The sequence below is a fragment of the Triturus cristatus genome, chromosome 12 (assembly GCF_964204655.1).
Source record: "Triturus cristatus chromosome 12, aTriCri1.1, whole genome shotgun sequence".
Taxonomy (NCBI): Eukaryota; Metazoa; Chordata; class Amphibia; order Caudata; family Salamandridae; genus Triturus; species Triturus cristatus.
The window spans coordinates 827557316-827581840 of NC_140595.1; the positions used below are offsets into that span (position 1 = coordinate 827557316).

General features: G+C 45.5%; 1 protein-coding gene across 2 annotated transcripts in view; it reads left to right on the forward strand.

The window, feature by feature from the left end:
* Nucleotides 1-24525, forward strand: part of LOC146782995 (polyamine-transporting ATPase 13A3-like) — a 374238-nt gene that overhangs the window by 277760 nt on the left and 71953 nt on the right. For both annotated transcript variants that reach the window (XM_085638060.1, XM_085638059.1), the window contains exon 27: nt 3479-3551. In XM_085638060.1, the coding sequence (XP_085494186.1) occupies nt 3479-3551 (73 nt within the window). The remainder of the gene's footprint in view (nt 1-3478; nt 3552-24525) is intronic.

Here is a 24525-nt window from a genome sequence, read left to right on the forward strand (position 1 = left end):
ATGGGTGTATGGAGTGAAGTCAACTTTCCTTCGTGGTCCCCCTTAGTTCATGGAGATTGTCAGGGCTGTAGACGTAGGTATCTGCCAAAACACTGACAGGGGGACTGGGGCTTGGAAGTTAATTCTCTGAAGTTGCACCCTTTGCACACTCTGGAAACATGTAGGGAGCCTGCTGGGGTTTTGCCGTGGTAGGAGGTTGTTTGTTCTCTGGTCAACACGTTCTGAAGGTGTGAACAGCAGCTAGAAACATTTCGATGCAAGTGGTGCTATTGAGCTGTCTGATGAGAACTTTGTGTAGCGGGGAAAATGCAGGGAGTTGTGATAGACCATTGAGAGCCATATAAGGCCATCCAGTCAGGAAAGGCATTTTGAAGCCATTAAAGACGTTGATGGGAACAAAGAAAGGGCAGAGGAAACATTGAATAATAATGGAGTGTGTTAGAAATGGCGATTTCTGGTTGGCTAGGGCTTGCGCCAAAGTCAGGCAGAAACCCCCACTCTAGTCAGGGCAAGGAAGTTACACGCCAAAGATAACCCCTGCTCACCCCCTTGGTAGCTTGGCACGAGCAGTCAGGCTTATCTCTGAGGCAAGGTGTAAAGCGTTTGCGCGCGCACCCAGCAACAACACCCAAGGCCCACCACAAAGGAAACTCCACACAAGGTATTCTATAAAAATAGCCTTTGTATTATACACAACACATCAGATAAAAACACCCACTTTACAATGTGCCAACAGGCACGGGCAGAATTTACAAGGGATTATATGTACAGGGGACAGGGCCACATGGACCACAGTCCGGAATTAGCACTTTTAGATATTTAGCACTTAGCACCAAATATAAAATTACTGTAGCACAAAAATAACATATATATAGCACACAACCAGTAACTACTGGTAACAAGAAAGTACCACCTACGCAACCCTAACCCCCTTAGGAGACTATCACGCAGGGACTCAGAACCTCCCTAGTACCACCGGTACCAGGGGAACACAATCACCTAAGTATCACAATACCTGTAGGGGAAAACACACATTACACATGATGCATAAAACATTCAGAGGTGTAGAACATGGCACATGACGCATAAACTCATTCAGAGGTGCCGGGCAGGTAAACACATGATGCATAAAACATTCAGCGGTGTTCTGAAAGAAAACACATGATGCAGAAACTACATTCAGCGGTGTCATAAAAGAAAACACATGATGCATAAAACATTCAGAGGTGCTAGGAAAGAACATTAGCGAGAAACTCTCATGAGCCACCACCTGTGGCAGTCCCTAGGCCAACTGGCCTTGTCTGGGCTAGGACACCCTGTCCCAGTCAGGCTGCGCCAGCTGCGCAGGCCAAAACGTAATTATCCCAACCTAAACGTTGCAGCTGCCCACTAAGTGCTGGGCAGCTTTGGAACGTGCTCAGGCACCGGCGTGCCTCTGGGGCCCCCTCTAGGGCTCTGTCCATACAAAATGCCCACTAGAGCCTTCGTGGCTCTGCACAACAATGCCCCGCAACGTTGGAGTCCCTACGGACTCTGAATCAAGCAGTGTCTCAGGTTGGAGCGCCTCGCGCTCTAAACACTCATGCCAGCAACGGTCCCAGTTGGAGCGCCTCGCGCTCTCAAAGAAGAATGTCCCCAAACGCTGGAGAGCTTGAGCGAGGCTCTCTGTAAGGCAGGGGCCGCTTGAAGAGTCAGCCGGTCTGGGACCGGCACCCACAGTACCCGTACGGAGTCCCCAGCCCTTCCTACTTACCGGGCTATCCTCGGGGGGACTCCCGCGTCGTCTCCGCTTCGGGACCAGTGGCCGCTAGCCCTCCTGCAGGGCAGCAGCGACGCTGCTGCGTAGAGACTCGCGGAATCTTCCACCTTCCGTGGAAGCGCGGGGTGGGCTCCCGTCCGCTTCCCTTCCTCACGACGCGGCTTCTTCCTGGAGGCCCCGATCACGTGGGCCACACTCCCTCCCGCTGGACCAATCCCAGCGCGGCAGGGGGATGACGCGGCCGGGACTCCGGGCTGCGGCGGTGATAGTCTCGGTGATAAGAGGGGTGGGCTCCCTCGGTAACCACCACCCATAAGCGGGGTAGGCACCCGCCAACGAAAGGATCAGATAAGCGGGGTGGGCACCCGCCAACGAACACACAATGCGGGGTGGGCTCCCGCTCAATCCGATACCCGAAGGGGGGAATCCCTACGCCGGGGATTCCCTCGGTTGGGACGGGGCGACACCGGAGCGTGCTGGAAGCCCAAGCCAGGGCATCAAAAATGAAGCGCTCCTAGCGCTATACAGCAAATCACAGCGCTCCCAGGCGCTACAAGCAAAAGGGTCCAGCAATAAAGTCTTCAAAAGGCAGGGGGGCAAAGACTGGGCCCAGAGCCAGCTCACAGGGCCCTCCAGCAGGGAGGCAGTCCCCAGTGGCGGTCTCTCCTGGCGCCCAGCAGCAGCAGGCCCCCCCTCAAGTGGATCCTGCAAGAGAACAAATTGTAAGGGGACACCGCCCCTTTTTATACAGAAAAAGTCTTTGTCTGAAGGTGCAGGGGAGGGGCGAACCAGTTACAACAGGTTCCTGAGCACTTTGTTTTGCTCAGCCCCTCTCCCTATTCACTGGCAGGCCAGGGTCATCAGTCGCACCACAGGGGGCGGAGCCAGCATTGTGTGGGGAAAGCCCTGTCCTATTCAGGACCCAGGTATACTCCTCCCCAGCCATCAGTATGCTAAACTCCCATTCACCACTGGGTGACTCCTCCTGACTCTGGGGATTTCCCTAGTCCGTCACACGACCTCCACCAGCCAATCGCCAGACAAGCCACACATTTCATACTGCACACTGAAGTGCCCACTTCTAGAAGTGGCACTTCCACACTAGGTACATGCACGCCGCAAACATCATCGCGCAGCATTCAATCACACGAGTCCGCACATACCAAACTCGGGCCTGCACACCCCACGCATCAGGAACTACCAGGACACATACATTCCCCCATGCATTCCTATGGGAGGGCAGGCCAACCTCCCAACACGCACGCACTTTACCCTGGGACACAGCGGTGAAGTGCGCAGAAACCAAAAATCATTACACCAAGTCACCCATAAAAAGCAAAAAGTTTCGGGGGTGAACCTGCCAGAAGGGCCGGGTCCAACAGAGTGCTTGGGAGGTATGTTCTGTTGTACCCTCTGGAGGCTACAATCTGCTCAGATGCCTGCAGGACTCAATGGAGTCAGGATCTGTTTGGACGGGGCTGTAGAACGGTCTAGAGGCACGAGGGACATTTATTCTTGGAAGCCAAGAGTGGTACTGAATGCTCATGAAGGGAGTTCATGAGCGAGGGGCTGAACCCAAACAGTCTGGGGGGGTCTCTTGGGAGCCAGTTCAGAAACGTGGCCAGTTAAGAAGGCACACATTTGTGATTCTAGTGGCCATGATGGAGGATCCGACTTTAGCTAGAGAATCTTGAATGATGTGACTTGTTGATTTTGCAGATTCCAGGAAACCTTGGGGATGTGCAGTACCTCTTCATCGACGTGGTGATTATCCTGTCTTTGGCCTTCACAAGTAAGTCCACTTAATGACGTTCGACTTTGCAGTTCCAGGCTTGTGGAATAGAGTTAAATTTAACTGTAAAAATTAACATATGGATCAAGCTAATGGAGCTTGCGAATTATTGCCTTTGGGAGCTACTGCTTTGGGGTCTATTCTATCGAAGAGTATTCTGTGGTTAGAGGTGTCCAGCAGAAGAACTAGTTCTCTTCCAGGGGCTTCTCATCAATAGTCCCACCCACACGCAAGAATCCTGGAAAAAAGCAAACACAGATAAAATACACTTTGTACAAAGGTACATTTACATCTGTTTGCAGCCTATTAAAATTATAAAAATGACAATTTCATGTATTTTTATTTTTTTAAAAAAAAGCTAATTAAACATAATTAGAACCCTAAACAGAGGCATTGAAAATCTTTCACATACCTTTTGTTAAAAGGAAAGGGCATGAACAGCGATGTTAGCCAATAGGCTGCAGTGCAAAGCATAGGATGAGCTGGCACTGTGCCATTGAGGGCCTTGCCAAGCACCCAATCATGTCTCACAGGTGGCATTTAGGTCACTTCATTTATCTGGCTCCTTCAAACAGAATCCTGGAGGAACTGAACTCTTCTTTTGGCTTTAATGCCATTGCAAATCGTTCCAAAACCTCTTCTTTTATATTTTACTTGACATCTTAAGACACACGGTATATTTAGGCATTGTCCGTACTAGAAATACCTCATTCTCCTGTAAGGAGTCCTTTACTTTTTGTTAAGTGCTCTGCTTGTGGTAAGAAAAAGGTCCAAACAGACCCTCAGAGTCTGTATTGTCTGTCTTCCTGAGGATCATCTTCCAGAAACCCGAAGCCAATGACAGAAGTTCTCCAGAAGAACACTTAAGGACACAAAAAATCAGGCTGCATAGACCCCCAAAAAGATGGGTGCCACTGCTGGGTCACCTAAGGGCCATAGGGAAGGTCATTCTTCCACAAGAGTCCCTCCTTCCCACTCCAAGGGCTCTCCAAGTGGAAGACTCTGGGATAAAAGTCATCAGACGAAGAGGCATTGCTCCTAATTGACGTTGAGGGGCATGATGTCAAAGTCTGGTAACTTACCCACTTGCTCGCCGCTGACAGGTATGCCGTTAAAGAAGCTGTCGAGACTACACTCATGTTGAATAAAGCTGGGTGGTTGCTGACAAAGTTTTTATTTTGTACAATCCTTGTAATCCTAATGAAATCATCGTATTGAGTGACCATATTTTATATGACTATACTTCAACTGTGATTTCTTTTATCTTGTGACATTTATATGATTAATAAACACTATTGTAAAAAAATGTAAGTTTTGTTGTGGCTACGGTAATTGGACACTTTCATGATATAATGATGTTTTGATAAATTAATTGCCTAGGAAGTTACCATCTTATTATATATTACCCTGTCCTAGGAATTTTACATTTTCGAATTCAGGGGGTCCTAGTTAATCACATAGACAAAACAGCCTTCACCTTCATAACCACTGTAAATCTTAAAATCACCATTAAAAGCAAGCTACGTGCCATCAAAATCTCCATCAATCTGGAGAACACACAGTCACCTTCAACGTTGATCCTCATTTCGGTGCAGTGGCTTACGGAACGTACGGAAAAGAAGTTCCTGTCATCTCGGACTCTGAGTTGTCTTGCACTTATTCCTCTTCGCAGGAACTCACCTCTAAAGAACTCCTGTCACACAGGGATATCTACAAGATCATCTTGGACATCTTAATCTCATTTCCTATTCAAATGGTCCGGTAGATGATCCAGTGGAACATCACGTTCTCGTGACAGAAGACCTTCTTCTTCCTCGACATGTACTACTACTCGTTAGTCTGTGACAGACTATTCGCCAACTGACTAATGTCCAATAAGGGTCTCGCCAGTAGACGACCACACCACTTTTTTACAAGGTTCTGGTTAGAGAAGTTGCTAAGTTAGCCATCACAATGCCCACTACGAAAGATTTAATTTGAGACCTTACACCAGAAGATGGCATCCAAACCTATTCTTCCTCAGGTTCCTAGGTTTCTCAAACCTGCTATGCAGGTGTTTCTTACACCTGCCTCAAGGTCTGTACCATCCAGACCTTTAAAAAAAAAATACAAACCACCTGATTGGGACCCTCTTTTCCTGAGAGCAGATCCTCCTCCAGGATCAGTCATTGTTTCTGCAACCAAAAAGTCCCATACGGTTGCTCCTTCCCGCCGGACCAAGAGAGCAAGAAGATGGCTAGACTTTGTTGGCCGGAAAATGTAAGGAACATTGGCGTCCACTATGAAAGCTGCCAATACCGCTGCGCCTTGTGGGGGGATATGATGGATCTCGCTGTGATTCTACGTACGAATTTGGTGAGAAGCTGCCGAATGCGACACTTCTGAGAGGTCCTTAAAAATGGCATGCTGGTCTCCACCAGATCATTGATGCTGCAGCCGACACTGCTGACCTGGCGGCAACTGGATACTACCACGGTACCTGCATGAGCTGAGGCTCATGGCTTAAACTTTCTGGACTAAGCCCGAAGGACAGCAATTGGTCCTGAGTTTACCTTTCTCAGGGAATTCTCTCTTCAGCCCTCATGCAAATGACTTAGTGAGTCGCATGAAATCTGAGATGGAGAAATTATAATCTGTGGATCTTGCGAAGAAAGAGGAATACAAGGAGGTACAAATCCACCAACTGGTTTATTTTTTTATTTTTATTTTTTATTTTTTATTTTTTTACCACAATGCGCTCACACTTCTCAATGGTTACACCAACAGCAAGACCACCAGAGGCATCCTTACCACCCCCGTAATCCCTCCAGCGATCGAGGAATCCAGCAACCCCCTGCAGCTACAGGAAACCCTCTTGACAAATAAGGACTTCCTTCTGATCTGTCATTCACTGTGTGAGAGGAAGAATAGCCAATCATCTACGAAAGTGGCTCCTAATAATACAAATTGGTTTTGAATATTGTTCAGAATGGGTATTCTCTACAATTCAAATCTCTCCATCTATACCACCAAGCTAAATTTCTGCTTACGAACAAGATTTGCTGCAGAAGGAAGTAAACTTCTTGCAACGCAAAAATGTGGTAGAGGAGGTTTCTTGTCACCAAGTAAGATCACGATTTATTTCAGATGCTTTCTGGTTTGGATAAAAGGGACCCAAAGAAGAGTGGAGATATTCTCGATCTCCGGACACTGAACAAATATAGAATCAAAAGAAATATTGAGGGGGCTTATATTGCCCCAAACCTATCCCCAGTTGCATCAAGGGAACTGGATGTTTACAGTAGACCATCAAGATGCTCTTTTCACATTCCGATAATAAAGAAACATTGAGAATTCCTCTGTTTTATGATGGGTACTGAACATTTCTAATACAAAGTCGTACAGTCAAGCATATGCAAAGTGTATGTCTATCTTCATAGCACACTTACGGAGACAAACAGATCTATGTCGAACACACGCAAACTGTCTGTCTATCTCCGTAGCACACCCAAGGAGGCAAACCGATCCTGGTCGACCCCTGTCTGGACAGTTGTTTAATAAAAAGGTGCATCAGCAGAGGAGACTTTGAACCATTTTTAAATATTCCTCAAAACCGTATCCCATCTGGGTCTCCGAATTAACGACATGCCCAGTACAAAGGGTACACTGGAAGCAGACTCCAACAGTCGCATACTTCGAGCAAACCACAACTGAAGTCCTACAAATCAGTTTTCAAGATTGGGCTTACCCACAAATAGACTTATTCACAGACATAAGAAACAAAAGTCTACCAGATTACGCCTCCAGATTCTACCAACCAGGGCTGAAAGGGAATGCCCTTTTGAAAGATTGATCAAAGAAATTGCTCTACACACTATTTCCAATTCCAGTTGTCCTGATCAAACTAGATCAGTCAAAGACCAGAATGATTATGATGGCACCAGAATGACCCCGTCAGTGGTAGTTCACAGACCTCCTATACCTATCCAAACCCGCTGACAGGATCTCCTGTACAGATTTGGGTGCCCGGCCCTATACCTCCCTCTTCCATCATTGAGTAGAGCGGACTGGCACCTGAATTCCTGCAAAATGGACATCTAGATCTGCCACAGGACTGTATGAATATTCTGCGAGAAGCTAAATGGCCTTCCATTATCCCTTATCCACTTTCCACTGGTATCTAGGAAACATGGTACTAACGAGAGGGAAAAAATCTAAAGTGAAGGGGGGTGGAGGGAAACGCCTAGGCCCCATGGACGACTTTATAGCCAAGGCAAATACATTTATTGACCAGAGTATCAGCCTAATAGAAGATAGGGTCTCTCTGGATTTAGCTTTGGCCAAAAGATCATCCATTGGAAACCTAAGGAACGCAAAAAGCCCGGTAACTCTTAGTACTGATGGGCGCAGGTCACCCTGCGAGGGTAGGCGTAGCCTCCCAAATAACGTTGATTTATCGGCCTCCCAACTATCTGAGTTCCAGACAAGTTTAGATTTAGAGAGGACACCAGACATGATTCCCCAATTAACACCGGAAGAAGTGAGACAATCAAGAGGGAGGAGAGAGGGTGCCATAAGGAAACGAAAAAATGCTTCTAAAAATTCTAGTCTTCGCCAAATTGCTGATCAATGCAGCAGGGAAGAGATAGAACCCCACAATGCAGAACATCCAATCTGATCTAATAGCGATAAATCAGTCTACACAAGACATTTTAGAACTAACAGGCAAAGAAATTCCTATGCACTCACCTTGTAGTGAGTTCCCTCTGAATACATGCAGGCATTGTTAAGTTAGCATAACCACGTTAGATGTTAGAAAGCCATCTTTTTGCTTTTGCACACGGCACTGCGTTTACATGTTATTTCTTAAAACAAACTGCTGACTCGCGACTTGCTTCACACAAGAGCAATCTGTTGTTACCATCCCAAGCTCTGCGCAGCGACCTTGGTCTGTACATGGTGTGACAAACAGTCTGGGTTATTACACAATGCATGTTTTTCACTCTAGGTTGATCGGCCCACTATTTAGCCATAACACACGCGCAGCTGCAAATGCCTGAAAATTAGTGCTTTTAGTATCACAGACATCATGTTTATTATTCAGACCGAAGACGAGCCTTCCTGCGAGAAGACTCCTGATGCTCCTGTGATGTGATTTCACTAAGCTGATCTTTGAGGTATGGGGTCCCCTATTCAAGCCTAAGAGACCTTCTATTAGCATAATAATAATATTAGCTTCTTAGTAAAGGGAAGGTGGTAGTATCCACTGTCATTATAATATGATCACCCCTTTTATATTCTATGGTATTGTAACTATGTTGCTGGTTTTGATATTAATCATTTGTCTGCTTGTATTAGCCAAAGTACTGCATCTTAGGACACGTGGTCTATAAAAATAAACCCCTTTTATTTACAACGTGTCTCTGTTGATTATTGTTGTGGACTGATGTGAGAATAATATACGAACAGGTATTTCCGATTCCCACCATTCCTGAGTATGTACTGAGTCGCGTGTTCTGGGTTGTCTTTTCATTGGGACCGCCGAGCTAAATCTCGGATAACGAATGGGACACTTATGCTAGCCGGATACTGGGTTCTGGGTTCTGAGGTGAGTTTCTGGTACACCACAATTCACTGAGGTCCTGGGGTTCTTCGCATAGTTCTGTGTATCAGCAGAATCCCTGCAACATGGCGCACCTAACGTTTGGTCTATGAGTTGAAACGCCTTAGTAGTGCTTACATTTAGTCCACAGCACCCTCATTCTTGTTTCCGGATAACAAGTCTGACGGATTTAAACCTACCTAGTTCTATTGATATAGGTTCTTTCAAGCTTGATAATTAAAAAGGTTATTGAACCCTTGTGCTACTAAATACTTGAAGTATAGCTTGTCCTTATGGCAGTAGACATTGCGGCGCACAGCCGTGCAGCTCTGAAACGTCATTTGACGCAGTATGGGGTGCCGGACACGGGCATGGACGTCATCTTTGTGGTGGGAGCCGATGCGGCTCACCCGTTTGAGTTGTTCTATTCCTGGGTGACGATTCCGGCAGTCAGTGGGGATGACGATACCTTTCATTCTTACACTGCTACTGCCGTGCCTGCTAACTATGCGCCGTATAGGACACAGGAGATACCAATATCTGCTTGGCAACATCAGATTTGGTTTAATGGCGCCCTCCCCCATGTGGTTATACCGCCGAGAATGGGCCCTTTATCAATTGCGGGGGCCACTTGGCCGGTACTAGCCGGATTTACGCCTCATCCCCGTTACCTCACGGTGACGGTGGCTGAATTGCGTGTACTACACACTGCCCTTATATCAGTATATAGGGCGTTGGTGCAGTATGTGTCGCGCACTGTACAGGCGGGGGCGCCTGTTAGTGCGGGACAACCTAGTGATCGTCACGCGGTGGTCATTAGTCCTGTTATGGTCAATTCTGTTATGGGCAAGCGCCCCCTCACAAGGGATGATTATCCTTTTTGGCTTGCTGAAAAATTTGACCAAATAGAGGCGGTTTATCCGCATACAACTCCTGTGGAAAAACACAGGATCCTCACCATTAGTTTGCCTAAAGACTTAGTTCCCCATATAGATGATTGTGTATCCTGGGGTAAGATTTTTGCTGCGACGTACGCGCAGTGCTTCGGCACTCCGTCTATGTTACAGCTGCCCTCCATAATTAAACAGGTTCAAGAGGACCATGGAGCGGAGTCTGCGATAGAATTGGGGATGCGGCTCCTCGGAGATTTTGGCCTGGTGGCTACCATGATAATGGGAAACCTTAAGGGTGATGCGTTGCACTTTCAGGTTCGTAATGAACTGAAGAAAGTTGCTGAAGAGGACAAGCCGCAGGAATTTGCAAAAATAATTTCAGAAGCATATCGCGATTTGGGTCGTAGCTCTTTAGGAGTTAAGCCTGTGATCAAAAATCCCGATTCTAAGCAGCAGGGTAAGGCAGAAACTTTTGGTAAGGATGGTCGGCCAATTTTTCCAAAACAACCTTGGCGGACTAAACAACAGGGAAAGCAGCAGCAGCAGAAACAGGGCTCTCGGCCTGCCTCTCCCGTTCAGTCAAGTAGTGAACGCACTTATGATCTGCGAGATCGTGCTACTATTAAGTCTCCTGATAGATTTCAGGTTTCTGAACCGCGCTCTCCTCGTTCTTCACAGGAAACATCGGCTACACAGTCTGGTGGCGGAGGCGGTGGCAAAGGTCGGGGTGCTCCACAACAGCGTGACCAACCCAGACAGACTGAGGGTAAAGGCAAGCAGGACGAGTTTGCTCGACAAAGACCCCCGTTTCAGAAGAAGAAAGTGGCGGCTCTGACGGCAAAATATGCCTCAGATAGTGCGGACACAGCTTCAGAACCGGACATGGGCGCTGACGCTACTGGACAGCGCGGCAGAAATTACCATAGTCCGTCAAGCTCTGCGTCCATTTCTGGCGGCGACAGCAACTGATGTATTGGTTACTGTTGAAACAGCTGACACCAGAGTGGCTCCCCCTGATAGACTTTATGAAATAGTCTTATTAATAGAGGGTGACATACAACGTACTGTAAAAGGGATTTTTTGGGATAATCTGACCACCACCTATGATATCCTCCTAGCGGAGGCAGATTGGCCGCCAGCCTTCATTTTGGAAGCTCCTAGAGGGGAGGAGAAAATCCTCCCGTCCTTTGCGCACACGGTGCCTAAGGACCAAGCTGAAATGTACGCTGGTGAGTGGGCGCTGGCTCTTGCGCCAGCGGTGTATCGTACTCAGGTGGGTTGGGACCGGTTGTCCCCCTGCCATGAGATCCCATTGCGGTCTATGCCCCAGCCACAGCCCCAATATCCCATGCGTCGTGAAGCTAGACCTCACGTCGCGGCGATCCTTGAACAATTGGAATATCAGGGTGTAATTGAAACATGTGTGTCCCCTATGAATAACCCTTTATTCACTGTGACGAAGCCTGACGGCTCGTACCGTTTAGTTTTGGATTACCGGCACCTAAACTCCCATTGCCGGACCTGCGCGGTACAAAATACACATAGCTCGGCTCTAGTCGACAGTCTCGTGCGTAAACGGTTTAAAACGACACTTGACATTTCCAATGGCTTTTTTAGCCATAACCTGTCCACACTGAGTAGCCAGTGGACAGCGTTTACTTCGGGCGGAAAACAAAAACAGTTTACGAGATTAGCCATGGGTTACAAAAATAGCCCTGGCGTCTTTTCCGCTCGCGTGGTTTCTCTCTTAGAAAGAATAGACCCCGAGGCATACTCCTATGTTGACGATATCTACCTCACGGATGACGAGCTGTTGCCGCATCTGTCTCGAGTCGACAATATTGTAGTGAGTTTTGCTGACTATGGCTACAAATTCAATTTTGCGAAGTCTCACATCGCGGAATATACAGTGTTGTTTTTGGGCTACGAGCTCAATAATGAAGGTAAGGGGTTAGCTCCCCATTTTCTGGAGAAGTGCGCATGCTTAAGTGCGCCAACGACACTAAAGAAATTACAATCTCTGCTGGGCTTTCTAAATTTCGGCCGTACGTACATTCCTGATTATGCCCAGCGTATCAAGCCGCTTTACGCCTTGGTACAACCCACATTTTCGAAGTCTAGCTGGCAGCTGGAACATTCTAAAATTTTACAGTCTTTACAGGCGGACCTTCTTGCTTCACAATATTTGCTGACACGTGATAACCGCACCAACCTGGTAATAAGAATAGTGCCAGGCGTCGTGGGTTTCACGTATTTGACGTTTAATGAGGGCGATACAGTCCCCATTGCGTACAAATCCCACTTGTACACCTCTGCTGAATTACGTTTTTCCGCGGTCGAAAAAGTTCTGACTGCTGTACAGATGGCGATCCTTAAAGAACGCGCACTGTCGCATGGGAAACAGATTCTGGTTGTAACACCCTATCCTGCCTTAGAAGCAGTGACAAAGGCAAGTGTACCAAATTCTAAAGCTTTGCATCCTCGGTGGATACAATGGGCCACAACACTGACGTCGCCAGACGTCACTTACATCTTTGACGCCTCATTACAGACTCAAGAGTTCTTGCAGTATGAATTCGTTCATCCGGCTCCTCTGTCTTTGCGCCCGCTCGAAGAATACCATTGTGTCATATACACTGACGGGTCTGCGCAGCCCGCAATTGGATCAAAGCACGCCTACTCAGCGGCTTGCGCAATTGTCGTAGGTACTTTCGTAAATGGTGAATTCCAATCTGATGCAGTGCATACGCAGTCATTGGGCGATTGTACCGCGCAATTGGCGGAGCTTCGGGCTCTAGTGCTTGCACTGGAGTTTGCTGATCCCCGAGTCACTACTCTAATTGTGAGTGATTCTTTCTACTGTGTCCAGTCCTATAATGACAATTTGCACTTCTGGTCTCAGAATGATTATCGAGACACAAAAGGTGGCACAATTAAGCATAAAACGCTTTGGGTTCGAGTGGCGGACTTTAAAGAACGTCTCCCACTCGTGAATGTAATTCACACTCTTGGTCACCAACGACTTGGTGTCCATGCTGTCGGCAACAGCTTGGCTGACGAGGCAGCAAAAACAGCAGTGGCTACATACTTAGTGGCAGCAGTTACCAGATCAAAAAGTAAGATTGATGATGACATCTTGGCAGCTATTGCTGCTACAGAAAAGGGAGGCGATTACCCGAAGGGTTTTCCTTCTCGTTATATTTACCATTTAAGTCCTGATAATGTCCCATTAGTGAGGATTAACGACGTTGGTGACAGAATTATTCCCAACGCGGACTGCAGACCCGCACTGATTCTGGCTGCTCATGAGGGGTTGGCGTCAGCCCACGCCGGAGTGTCGGCCACTATCTCTCTGCTACAACAACGTTACTGGTGGTTTGGTTTATATAAACAAGCGCGCGCTTATGTTCTTGATTGTGACATTTGCCAACAGATTAAACCTTCTACTGTTGCGCGCCCATCACAAACGCAGTTGTACATATCCAATAAACCATTTGGTTGTGTTTATTTGGATCACTGCGGTCCTTTTTCTTCTGATACTGCGTACAAGTACATCTTGGTTGCAGTGGATTCGTGCACACGTTTTCTGTGGGTATGGCCACAAAGGAGTGCTGACTCGCGGACTGTCATCAGAGATTTGCGTGTCTTTGTGGGAACTTTTGCGTGTGGTACCTTCCATTCTGATCAGGGCCCTGCGTTCGCCTCTAAGGCTTACAAGGAGGCTATGAGAAATTTGGGGGTCCTAGTCAAATTTTCGTCCCCCTACCGACCTGAGGGTAATAGTGTGGTGGAGCGAATGAACCGTGACTTAAAGCAATCATTGACAGCCCGTGTTTTAGGCACAGGCCGGAACTGGCTAGCCCATTTGTATAACGTTCAACGTGCACTTAATAATCTCCCTAGAAGGTCTCTGGGTGGGCGGACCCCGTACATGATGCTCTTCGGAATCAGAATGTTTGTACCAGACCTTGATGGTCTAGACATGGCGGCGTCGACCGCACCCTTTGACGTAGATGATCACTGTGCTGTTTTACAGACTCTACAAGAAGCCAGAGACACTCTATCGAAGGAACACATGCCCTCCACATCTGAAGTTGAAGTTCAGGTTCCGGTAGTCGGCTGGCTACCCCGAGTTGGAGATCTGGTCCGTGAGAAGGTGGAGAACAAGAAGGAGTTCGGCCCCTCTTATCGTGCACCAGTTCCAGTGCTTGGAGTGCAGGGTACAAGAACAGTCATTTTACCTCCACTTCCTGGTCGCAAAGAAAACAGGTACATCTCTATTGACAATGTCAAACTTCAGCGAGTGGCCGATACTTCTTAGCATGACTCCAGCAGTTTCATGCCAGACGATGCAAAGAAATTCTATGTTGACTCTTGCTTCTAACACCTTGCCTGAGGTTGCCATCGAGATGCAATCGGTTACTGATCCCTTGTTGCTACCATCGGCTGGTGGTTTGCCCGAAGAGACTGAGTATGCTTATCCTACACGTGGTCCCTCGCCTGTTTTACAATCTACAGCACTTGGCCAGTCCCGTTTCTCCTTTGACACTAACTCGTTGCCCTCAAGTCCCCCATCGAACGTTGCTGTTTTTTTCAGCTGGTTTAAGAGACATTTTTTGATTGCCCCTTGGACATACATTTGGCTGTTGCTTTTCAGTATTTTTTTGTTTATGTCCATTGGATTCGTGATAGTTTTTTTCCGTCTTGTGGATGGCCACTATCTGAGTGAGAGATCGACAATTAGACTTATCAATGGAACTTTGGCCCCCCACTCCTCGTCCCACGTCATGAAGAGGGACCAGACTTTTGTGAATATTACTGCCTGGCCCGTCTTGGATGGAATCGCATGGGATGCTGTTAAATTCCAAATTCATGGGCCTACAGAGGTCATTAATGTACCTAATGTATTTCGTGTTTCTATGGGTGATGTGGTTAGGCAGAACATACGTTCTGATGATTGGGATGTACACGCCATTGAATCACTGTTTTCTGATTTGAAATATTATGCCGCTTTTGATGCTGAAGATTTATACGAAAATGCGGCTAATTATGCGGAACAGTATTGTTTTCAACATTATGGCAATCATTTCCTGCATAAAGCAAATACATTTAGAAATTTTGTAAATTTTACCCAATGGGAACACTGTCCTACTCCCGAATTCGGAAGTTCACAAACACTAGTTAACAAGTATTCATATTTTACCGATTTCAGTGTTTCCAACCCGGCAGCGTTTTATTTTAAGGTGCTACCTGAGTCTGCCGCAAAGGTTAGACTGACACACACAAAGCTACTTTATTCTAAGTCCTTTATGGACGAGTTGTCAATCAAAGGTTATGATGTGTGGAAGGCTACTATTGATCTAAAGTCGGTTTGGGGTTCCAAGCCGTGGCAGGTACAGGGTACAGAGGCTTTACATCGTGCCTGTCTTATACCGAATCATATTCTATTTTTAAATTCATCCATCTTCCAAACCACCTGTTTTGGATTGGCTACTTCTAAACAATTAAAGTCACCTTCTGTACCGGATTTGGGTGCTTATCCCAATTGGGATAACCACACAGATCTGTCCCTTGCTGCTTTGCACTCCTTAGTTTCAAATACATCTTTCAATATTTCGAAGGTTAATGGCGAGGGTTGGTTAATTTGGCAAAGCAGTTCCGATATCTGTCAACGACGTTTTCTGGGACTGAAACCGGGGTATACTCAAGAACGCGTAGACCCTCGGTTTGAGTCGTCACATACTGTAACTACATACTCTGTGGGCAAGTTATGTCAATCTTGGCTGCAACATTCCACTTTGGCGTCTGTCAAAGTTCATTTATCACAATTACATGACAAAATAGATTTGAATGATTTTGTTAAGGGTCCTGTGGGTGGCAGAACCAAGAGGTGGGCGTATGCTATTTACAACGAAGTCTGGAAGTTGTCACAGATTGAGGCGGCTTCCAGATTGAGGGCTATTGACCAAGCCAACATGGAAAAGGTTTTAGCCGTTATAGATAACAGCATTAGCACTCTCTCTTCTAGGATTTATACATTAGATAATACTGTTTCATCAGTAGTTGATATTGTGCATGATGATATGTCTGTGTTATATCATGGTCAAAACCAGTTGCGTTCTGTTATGCAGTTTGCTTGGACATTGCAGACTTTAAAGGCAGGGAGAGTCCCTTGGGACTATCTTAACACTACATCGTTATTCCTTCCCTTTAACCTTACTGACAAGCAGCGATTTATGTCCATGAAGGATGCTACATATTCATTGTTACATATTGAAAAATTAGAACCATTGCCTTTTTCTGTAGCGGAGATCAATTCGGCTACGTGGTTAGTCCACGGATTGATAACTCTACCTTTTGCGCTTTTTAAGTTTACGTCTTGTATGAAACACTATGCTTTGGGTAGATATGAACCGCTGGGCACCGCTTTCATACATGAGGTTTGGTCCCTCCCCTTTACGTATAGATGTACTAGGGACGGGACTGAGGTTTATTTGAAGGGCGAGGAATGTACCACGTCACCTGACCATTCCTTGGTATGTAGGCACATTCAATTACACGGCGCATGCAATGTACAAGCACCGAATTTAGCATGCATCCTACGGGGTGTCCCAGTGCCTGTGATTACGCCTTCTTTCACACTGCTTGCTAACGGTAGTTATTTGATTTTGAATAGTGAAGCTTGCTGTGGGATGTTAGTGGGAATCCCGTATATTGTAACTGTCTCGCAGAAAGTGGTCTGCTGCAATAATGTTCTCTTTCCACCCCCGCATGGGCGGCTGGATGCTTCTATCTGGCCTTCGATTCCAACCTTGAAAGCAGAGTTCAACAAGTTGAGCAGAATAAGAGCCTTATTGTCCCAAAGAGAGGTGTCTTTGACTTCCTCTCGTGAAACATTCGACCTTCACGTTGCTAATACGCGCACAGAGGTACAGGCGCTTCTGAATACTGACCTCCCCCTGCATTTCGGCTCTTTGATCCAAACTATTTTCAATGCCTCGTCCACGACCGGCCTGGCTCATTTTTTTAAACTTGTGGGCTCGGGTCTCGTGACCTCTTTCCAAACTATTTTTGGTGTGGTTCCGGGCTTTTTTCATTCCCTTTTCTCGAGCATCTTTGGAGGTGTTCCGCTGCTTCTGGCACTAGTGGCGGGCGTGCTGCTTTTCCTTTTCATACTACGGAATGGCTGCTCCTTCTGTGCCGCACGTGCACCTGTCCCGCCTGCATCTTCTTCGTGATAGGATGCTTGACTTTTATGGACCTCTGCCATTGGCGACCTTAAGCCTGGCATATGGATTATCTTTCCGGTATTGCTACTTCACCTGCGTGCAGCCTGTGCTTCACTGCCTGGATTGTCCCTTTGAATGGCCTTTGGATTTGTGCTTGACCAGCCTGGTGGCTCCGGTGCCGGATTTCGATCGACTGATGAGGCCCTTAGTGTCTCACGAGTTGACCTGTTCTGGTGTCCGGATAATGGCTTGTGGAGCAGCACATGGGATCCTGGGTAATTGGGACATCTCTACAGCTGCCTACAACTTCTTGGCTATGAGCTATTTGGAGGAACATTCCGGGTGCCCTCTGATCGTGCTGGAAGCTCCGCTGATTGAAGACCACGTGTGTTCCTTTTCGTTGATGGATTGGATGGCTGAGACTTTCGCTGGCCCTGCAAATGATTTTTTGTTGGAAGCGGTTGCCACATATGCTGCCTATACATTCATGGATTGACTGAACTATCGTCCTTGGCGCCTGTCGCTCCTGGACGGCACCCTGCTGCGGCATTTACCTTTTTTTTTTTTTTTTTTTTTTTTTTGCTTTCTCCCTGATGGTTGTTTTGAGTTTTTTTATTTTAATTGATTACATTTTTTTTCCGGACACCACAGTTTCCCCTTTTGCTTTTCAATTTTTGGATTGGTTACGCCTTGTTCTGCTCTGACGAAACTGAACTCTGCGTTCCCTCTTTTCTTGCCTACTAAATAGTGCTTCGATCAAGGGGGCGTGTAGTGAGTTCCCTCTGAATACATGCAGGCATTGTTAAGTTAGCATAACCACGTTAGATGTTAGAAAGCCATCTTTTTGCTTTTGCACACGGCACTGCGTTTACATGTTATTTCTTAAAACAAACTGCTGACTCGCGACTTGCTTCACACAAGAGCAATCTGTTGTTACCATCCCAAGCTCTGCGCAGCGACCTTGGTCTGTACATGGTGTGACAAACAGTCTGGGTTATTACACAATGCATGTTTTTCACTCTAGGTTGATCGGCCCACTATTTAGCCATAACACACGCGCAGCTGCAAATGCCTGAAAATTAGTGCTTTTAGTATCACAGACATCATGTTTATTATTCAGACCGAAGACGAGCCTTCCTGCGAGAAGACTCCTGATGCTCCTGTGATGTGATTTCACTAAGCTGATCTTTGAGGTATGGGGTCCCCTATTCAAGCCTAAGAGACCTTCTATTAGCATAATAATAATATTAGCTTCTTAGTAAAGGGAAGGTGGTAGTATCCACTGTCATTATAATATGATCACCCCTTTTATATTCTATGGTATTGTAACTATGTTGCTGGTTTTGATATTAATCATTTGTCTGCTTGTATTAGCCAAAGTACTGCATCTTAGGACACGTGGTCTATAAAAATAAACCCCTTTTATTTACAACGTGTCTCTGTTGATTATTGTTGTGGACTGATGTGAGAATAATATACGAACAGGTATTTCCGATTCCCACCATTCCTGAGTATGTACTGAGTCGCGTGTTCTAGGTTGTCTTTTCATTGGGACCGCCGAGCTAAATCTCGGATAACGAATGGGACACTTATGCTAGCCGGATACTGGGTTCTGGGTTCTGAGGTGAGTTTCTGGTACACCACAATTCACTGAGGTCCTGGGGTTCTTCGCATAGTTCTGTGTATCAGCAGAATCCCTGCAACAACCTCACAGCAAAACAAGAAATGAGACTGACAATTCACAATTGATTAACAATCTTACGACCGTCCTAAAATCTTCCCTTGCTCCACTTGAATCAAGACTAATGCGGATAGAGCAACAGCTAGCGAACCTGATAGATGATATAAAACTTAAGCAAGGCTCAGGGGATTGTAGCAAGGAAAGAACCAAGCTGCCCCCTCAAAAGCCAGCAAACAGACAACGTAAAGTTTTAGAAAATGTATCAGTAAAAGTAACATCAAAACTACCTCCTTCTAAAGTGCGAAATGGCAACAGAGTAGTGGAATCCACCCTAAATCTCGTGACAACTCCGCCCCAGAATAACACCCCGAAAGAAAAAACATCAGCTCCGATAACCCTGACACCAAAAACAGTCATGCCTAACAAAAAAATAACGCCGACAAATAAAGCCCCCCAAAAAACCGTGGTGCCTGATAGCAACAGTGGCGACGTAAGGAAGCCTCCTGAACCTAGATTGACTGTGGATTTGCCCCCAGAAGCAACTCCCTTCGTGGTTGTAATGACAGGCGTCCCTGAAATAGATAACCCAAATACAGAACCCACGTGGTCTTTAAAAAATAAAGTCCAATACTGGCTTAATACTAATCGTCCTGTACCAGTAAATTGGACTTGTAGGATTCTGATGGTACGCAGGACCCCATGGGTGGGAAACAGTAGAAAAACTATACCAGGAGATTGTATTTTGATCACATTTGAGGACCCAAGAGTGGTTGACTATATTTGCTCTTGGGAGTTCTTGAATGTAAATGAGGAAATAGGAACTAGGAGACTCTCCTTTTTCTATCCTTCTGGCCTTGTTAAAGGGATCCCAAATCATGCCGTTCGCCCCTGGGAAGCAATAGTTCTACCTCAGGGGAAACAACCTAATCATTGGCAAATAGCGGGCTCCCGCCATCACGACCATGATGGTCCCTGGCATGCATCGGGACCACAACACTGGAGAGGAGGGCGGGAGGATTGGGGCTCTCGAATGGTATACAGAGAGCCACCCCAAAATGATTTTTGGACTAGTATTCCGATGACAAATAGGTATAGCGTTCTTGAATCAGTTGATTGACTATTAGACATGACAGAAACAACAACATGTAAATTAAAGTCCAAGGAAAAAACAATCTGTCCAACAACTGATCTTGTGACCAACCCGGAAATTACAAACCCCAAGACATGTTACCCAGAACCTAAAGAAAAAATGACCTATATAATAAATAAAGCCCCGGAAAATACAGAATTGCAGTATTTACCTATCCTCTTTTGGAACGTAGCGGGCCTCCGCTCCAAGATTAACGATGGGACGGCCGTTACTTTCCTGGAGTCGGGGAAAATCATATGTCTCCAGGAGACATGGTCTATGACCGAACTCCATCTTCAGGGTTATAAAACATTTTTCACACCCGCTCAGGGTACCAATGTAGGTAGACCCAAGGGAGGTTTGACCACATACATAGCAAACACAGTTAACTTTTTGAAAGTCTCTGTAGTTGTGTATGAACCAAACTTTCAGTTACTCTCCCTCGTGAAAAATAACAAAGACGATCCTATTGCTTAATCTTTACAACAACTTGGAAGAGGACAAATTTTTGTCTGTTTTATCTAACATTAAAGAAAGGATAACCCACAAACTAAGGATGGGAAAAGGGGCAGCCCATCTTTTATGGGGAGGAGACCTGAATCTACACCCATGCCCGCATGTCGGGAAAAACCGTTGCGGGATTGTAGATGAAAATGACACTCCCCTGATGCATTTTTTTCATAGCAGGGGGGGGGAAACGCAATGAATAATGTTTTGACAGACCTGGAACTTGTAATTATCAATGAATCAAGCCCAGGTACAAATTCCCTACAACCAACATACGTGGGTCGGGGCCATGAAACCACAGTAGATTATATCCTTGTATCAACAGGACTGTTGCCCCGAGTCAGGCTGTTTGAGGTTTTGACAAACGATTTAAGTGATCATTCTGCCCTCAGGATGGAATGTCATGTAACCGATTGTCAATCTCCAACTGCTGTTATAGCGAAGACCCTCGCACAAAATAATCTTGAGATGGGAAGGCAAAATGGTTATACATTAAAATGGGGAAAAGTGGACCCAGAAGAATTTACGGGCAAATTGGTCAACGAGGCATATGAAAATATAATCAAGTGTTTGGATTTAGGAGTAACAGATGTAGAGGTCCTAAATAATTTTGCACAAATTTTAGAGAAAATTAAGGAACTTCTCACAATAACTTTATATAACTCAAATCCAACTACTAAAGGATGGTTTAACCATAGCTGTACTATGGCCCTAACTAAACTAAAGGAGGCATTAAACAAAACCAACAGAGATCAGGTTCAGATCCAATTCTTGAGACATCAATATCAATGGGCTCGTAAGCAAAGAACCAAAGACTTAAAAGAGAAACTTTGGAATGATTTACACTCTAGCGCCGTTTCCAAAAATAGCGCTGCCTTCTGGAGAATTGTTAAAACTCCTTACCTACAAGATAAAGACGGCCCAAAGATAGAAGTTGCAATAGAGGAAGATATCTGGGTGTCTCATTTCTCCAATATTTTTAACAATACAGTTACACCGACTGGGGAACAACTGCTACTTCCTACAGTTGTATACCCAATCTCTATGTACTTCGATATTTCCGAAGTTATAGAGGCCTTGGTAGCGAGCAAAAGTGGGAAAGCCCCAGGCCCAGATGGGGTTCCAGTGGATCTTTTTAAATTTAACTTAGATCTCTGGTCCCCCATCCTTACGAGAGTATGCACCGCATCAGTGAAGTTGGGCCTGTTAAAATCTTGGACTAAATCGATTATGGTCCCTATCTTCAAAAAGGGAGATAGTCAAGATGTGAAATGTTACCGTCCGATCTCCCTATTAGACTCCTTGGGAAAGGTTGCTGGCAGAGTCGTGCTCGAGCGACTCCGGAACTGGGCGGAAGAGAAAGATATTGTCTCAGACCTTCAATTCGGTTTTCGGGAGGGCTTTGGAACCGTGGAGCAGGCCCTTAATCTTAGCATGATAGTGGCCAAATATCTTCAAGCAAAGAATGACAGTCTACATGGTTTATGTGGACTTGTCCGCTGCGTTCGACTGTGTCTCGCACGCAAAACTTTGGACGATTTTGGCCCACATGGGAGTGGATTCCCCCATTCTAGACTTTTTAAGAGAACTGTACTCAAATGCAACAGCAAGGGTTCGCTTTGGCACAAGAGGGGAGCTGACAGCACCTTTTGCAGTAGAGCGTGGAGTCAGGCAGGGATGTGTCCTGGCTCCCTTCCTCTTCTCTCTATACACAAATGGATTAGAGGAGGCGATGTTGAGGGGGGCGCAGGACCTACCACGAGTAAAAAAACGCCTGATTCCCGCCCTGCTCTACGCAGACGATGCTGTCATTTTGGCACGTACACCTCGAACTGCAAAGTTCCTTGAACAGATATGTCAATTTTATGGGCGGGCTGGATCTACAAGTAAATGTAAAAAAAACTTTCGTCATGGTAGCAGGTAGCGGGAAAAAACGTTTAAAGAACATTTACCTTAATGACCAAAAATTGGAGCTAACCACTCAGTACTGCTACCTGGGTATCATGATTGATGAAAAACTTAATTGGAGACCAGCAGTAGAGGCCAGATGTCATCTTCTCAAAAGAGCAATAATTTCCTTGATGAGTTTTTCTCAGAGATAGGGGAAGAGGCCCCCAGTGGAACTACTAAGAATATATATAGCCAAATGCCAGGCCATTGCATTATATGGGGCGGGACTCTGGGGACACGTAGATGTTAGCGCTCTACAGGTGGTTGAAAACACCTTTCTTAGTTTCCTGCTAGCAACACCACGTAGCACCTCGATCTACGCTTCTCACCTAGAACTCGGAATCCCTTATTTAGAGGACCTATTAAAGATCCAACCATTATTGCTTTGGCGGCGCATATGGACCTCTGATAAAAATAGTATAACTCAGGAAGTTGTTGCAGATTCAATGATCCTTGACCAATCATCAAAAATTAAATGGCTCCGATACATTAGAAATTTCTTCAAAGATCTTGGGTTGGAGAAATATTATCTTGAACCCAAAAATGTTATCGGAGTATCAAAACGATCACTGAAACAACTGGCCCTGACACATTTAGAAACACTAAGGATGGCAGCTGAGTGGTCAAAACCCTCGGTTCTCCATGCCAATATGATCCAGTTGACGTTTTTAATCCAGCCCTACCTTACATTACAGATTAGTACCTATGACAGAATGCTCCTAACAAGATTCAGACTAGATCTTTTTCATAGACTAGTAGCATTCCCTGACAGCAAAAAGTGGTATCTAACTCTCTACTTGTCCCTGTGATGAAAAATCAATACAGTCAAATTTACGCACAATATTGTTCTGTAAATTCCATCACCCACACAGGAGGGTTTGGCTACTTCCCTTATTAAAGCAGTGGGGATTTAGACAATGTCGTCCAGCCATGTTACGCCTTCAACTGCTAGAATCTGAACTGGTCTGTTATTGTGTTCTCAATTTTTTAAAATGTATTGTAAAACACAGGAAAAACCTGTAAGACAAAATGTTACCGACATCATTAGAATTGCTCTCTGTAAAACACCTGACTTTGAATTTGTGTAACTATTTCCCACGATCATCATTTTTTATAGTATATTTGCATTTTTTTGTGAAATGTACCTTTTATGGTTTTACAATTTGTAAAAACCGAATAAAGAAGTTTATTATTATAAATGGCCTTCCACAAGGACATCCCATGCCTTCAAGTGGAAAAGGTTCTGCGTTGGGTGCATTCACAACAACCAGAATGTTGAAGATGTGGCAATTCCTTATTCGATCATCTTGCAAGGTCTGGTCAACAACTGTAATCTCTTAAAGTACATTGTGTGGCAATTACTGCCTATACAATATCTCCTGCACAAACCTCCCTCTTTAGAATACCCGGAAGTAATGATCTTTTAGAAAGTATAAGTGAAGTATTCACTTCCATTAAGTCTCCTCCTCTTCCGTGGGGGCTTAACATTTTACTGGACATTAGCATCCCCTGGAAGTAAAGGAAAAGCTGTTTACCTGTAGTCCTAGTTCTCTTCAGGGGAACCTTCACCAGAGACATACACCACCCTCCCACCTTCCCAGGCGAGAGAACTTGAAGCCATCTTCACTTTTTTTACCCAGAATCCTCTTATTTCCCAGAAAAAATGATCATTCATTGCTACCATCTGTGTAGCATGATAGGATACAGGCTTCATTGAGAGTCCCTTGAAGGCACAGTGACACTTCTTTCTTTGCTCTGCACTGCAGCTTGTTGGCTGACCTTGCTGTCACTCGCGTCCGGTTAAAAAAAAAAAAAAAGTTTGTGGACACTTCTCTGTGATCAACTTTCATATTTAATGACTAGTTTTGTGTAATGGTCATCTTTTTAAAATGAAAATAAATGAAATTGGGTCATATTTAGCTTTTGTATGGGCTGCACACCTGTGTAAATGTACATTTTCTACAATGTGTGTGTGTGTGTGTGTGTGTGTGTGTGTATATATAT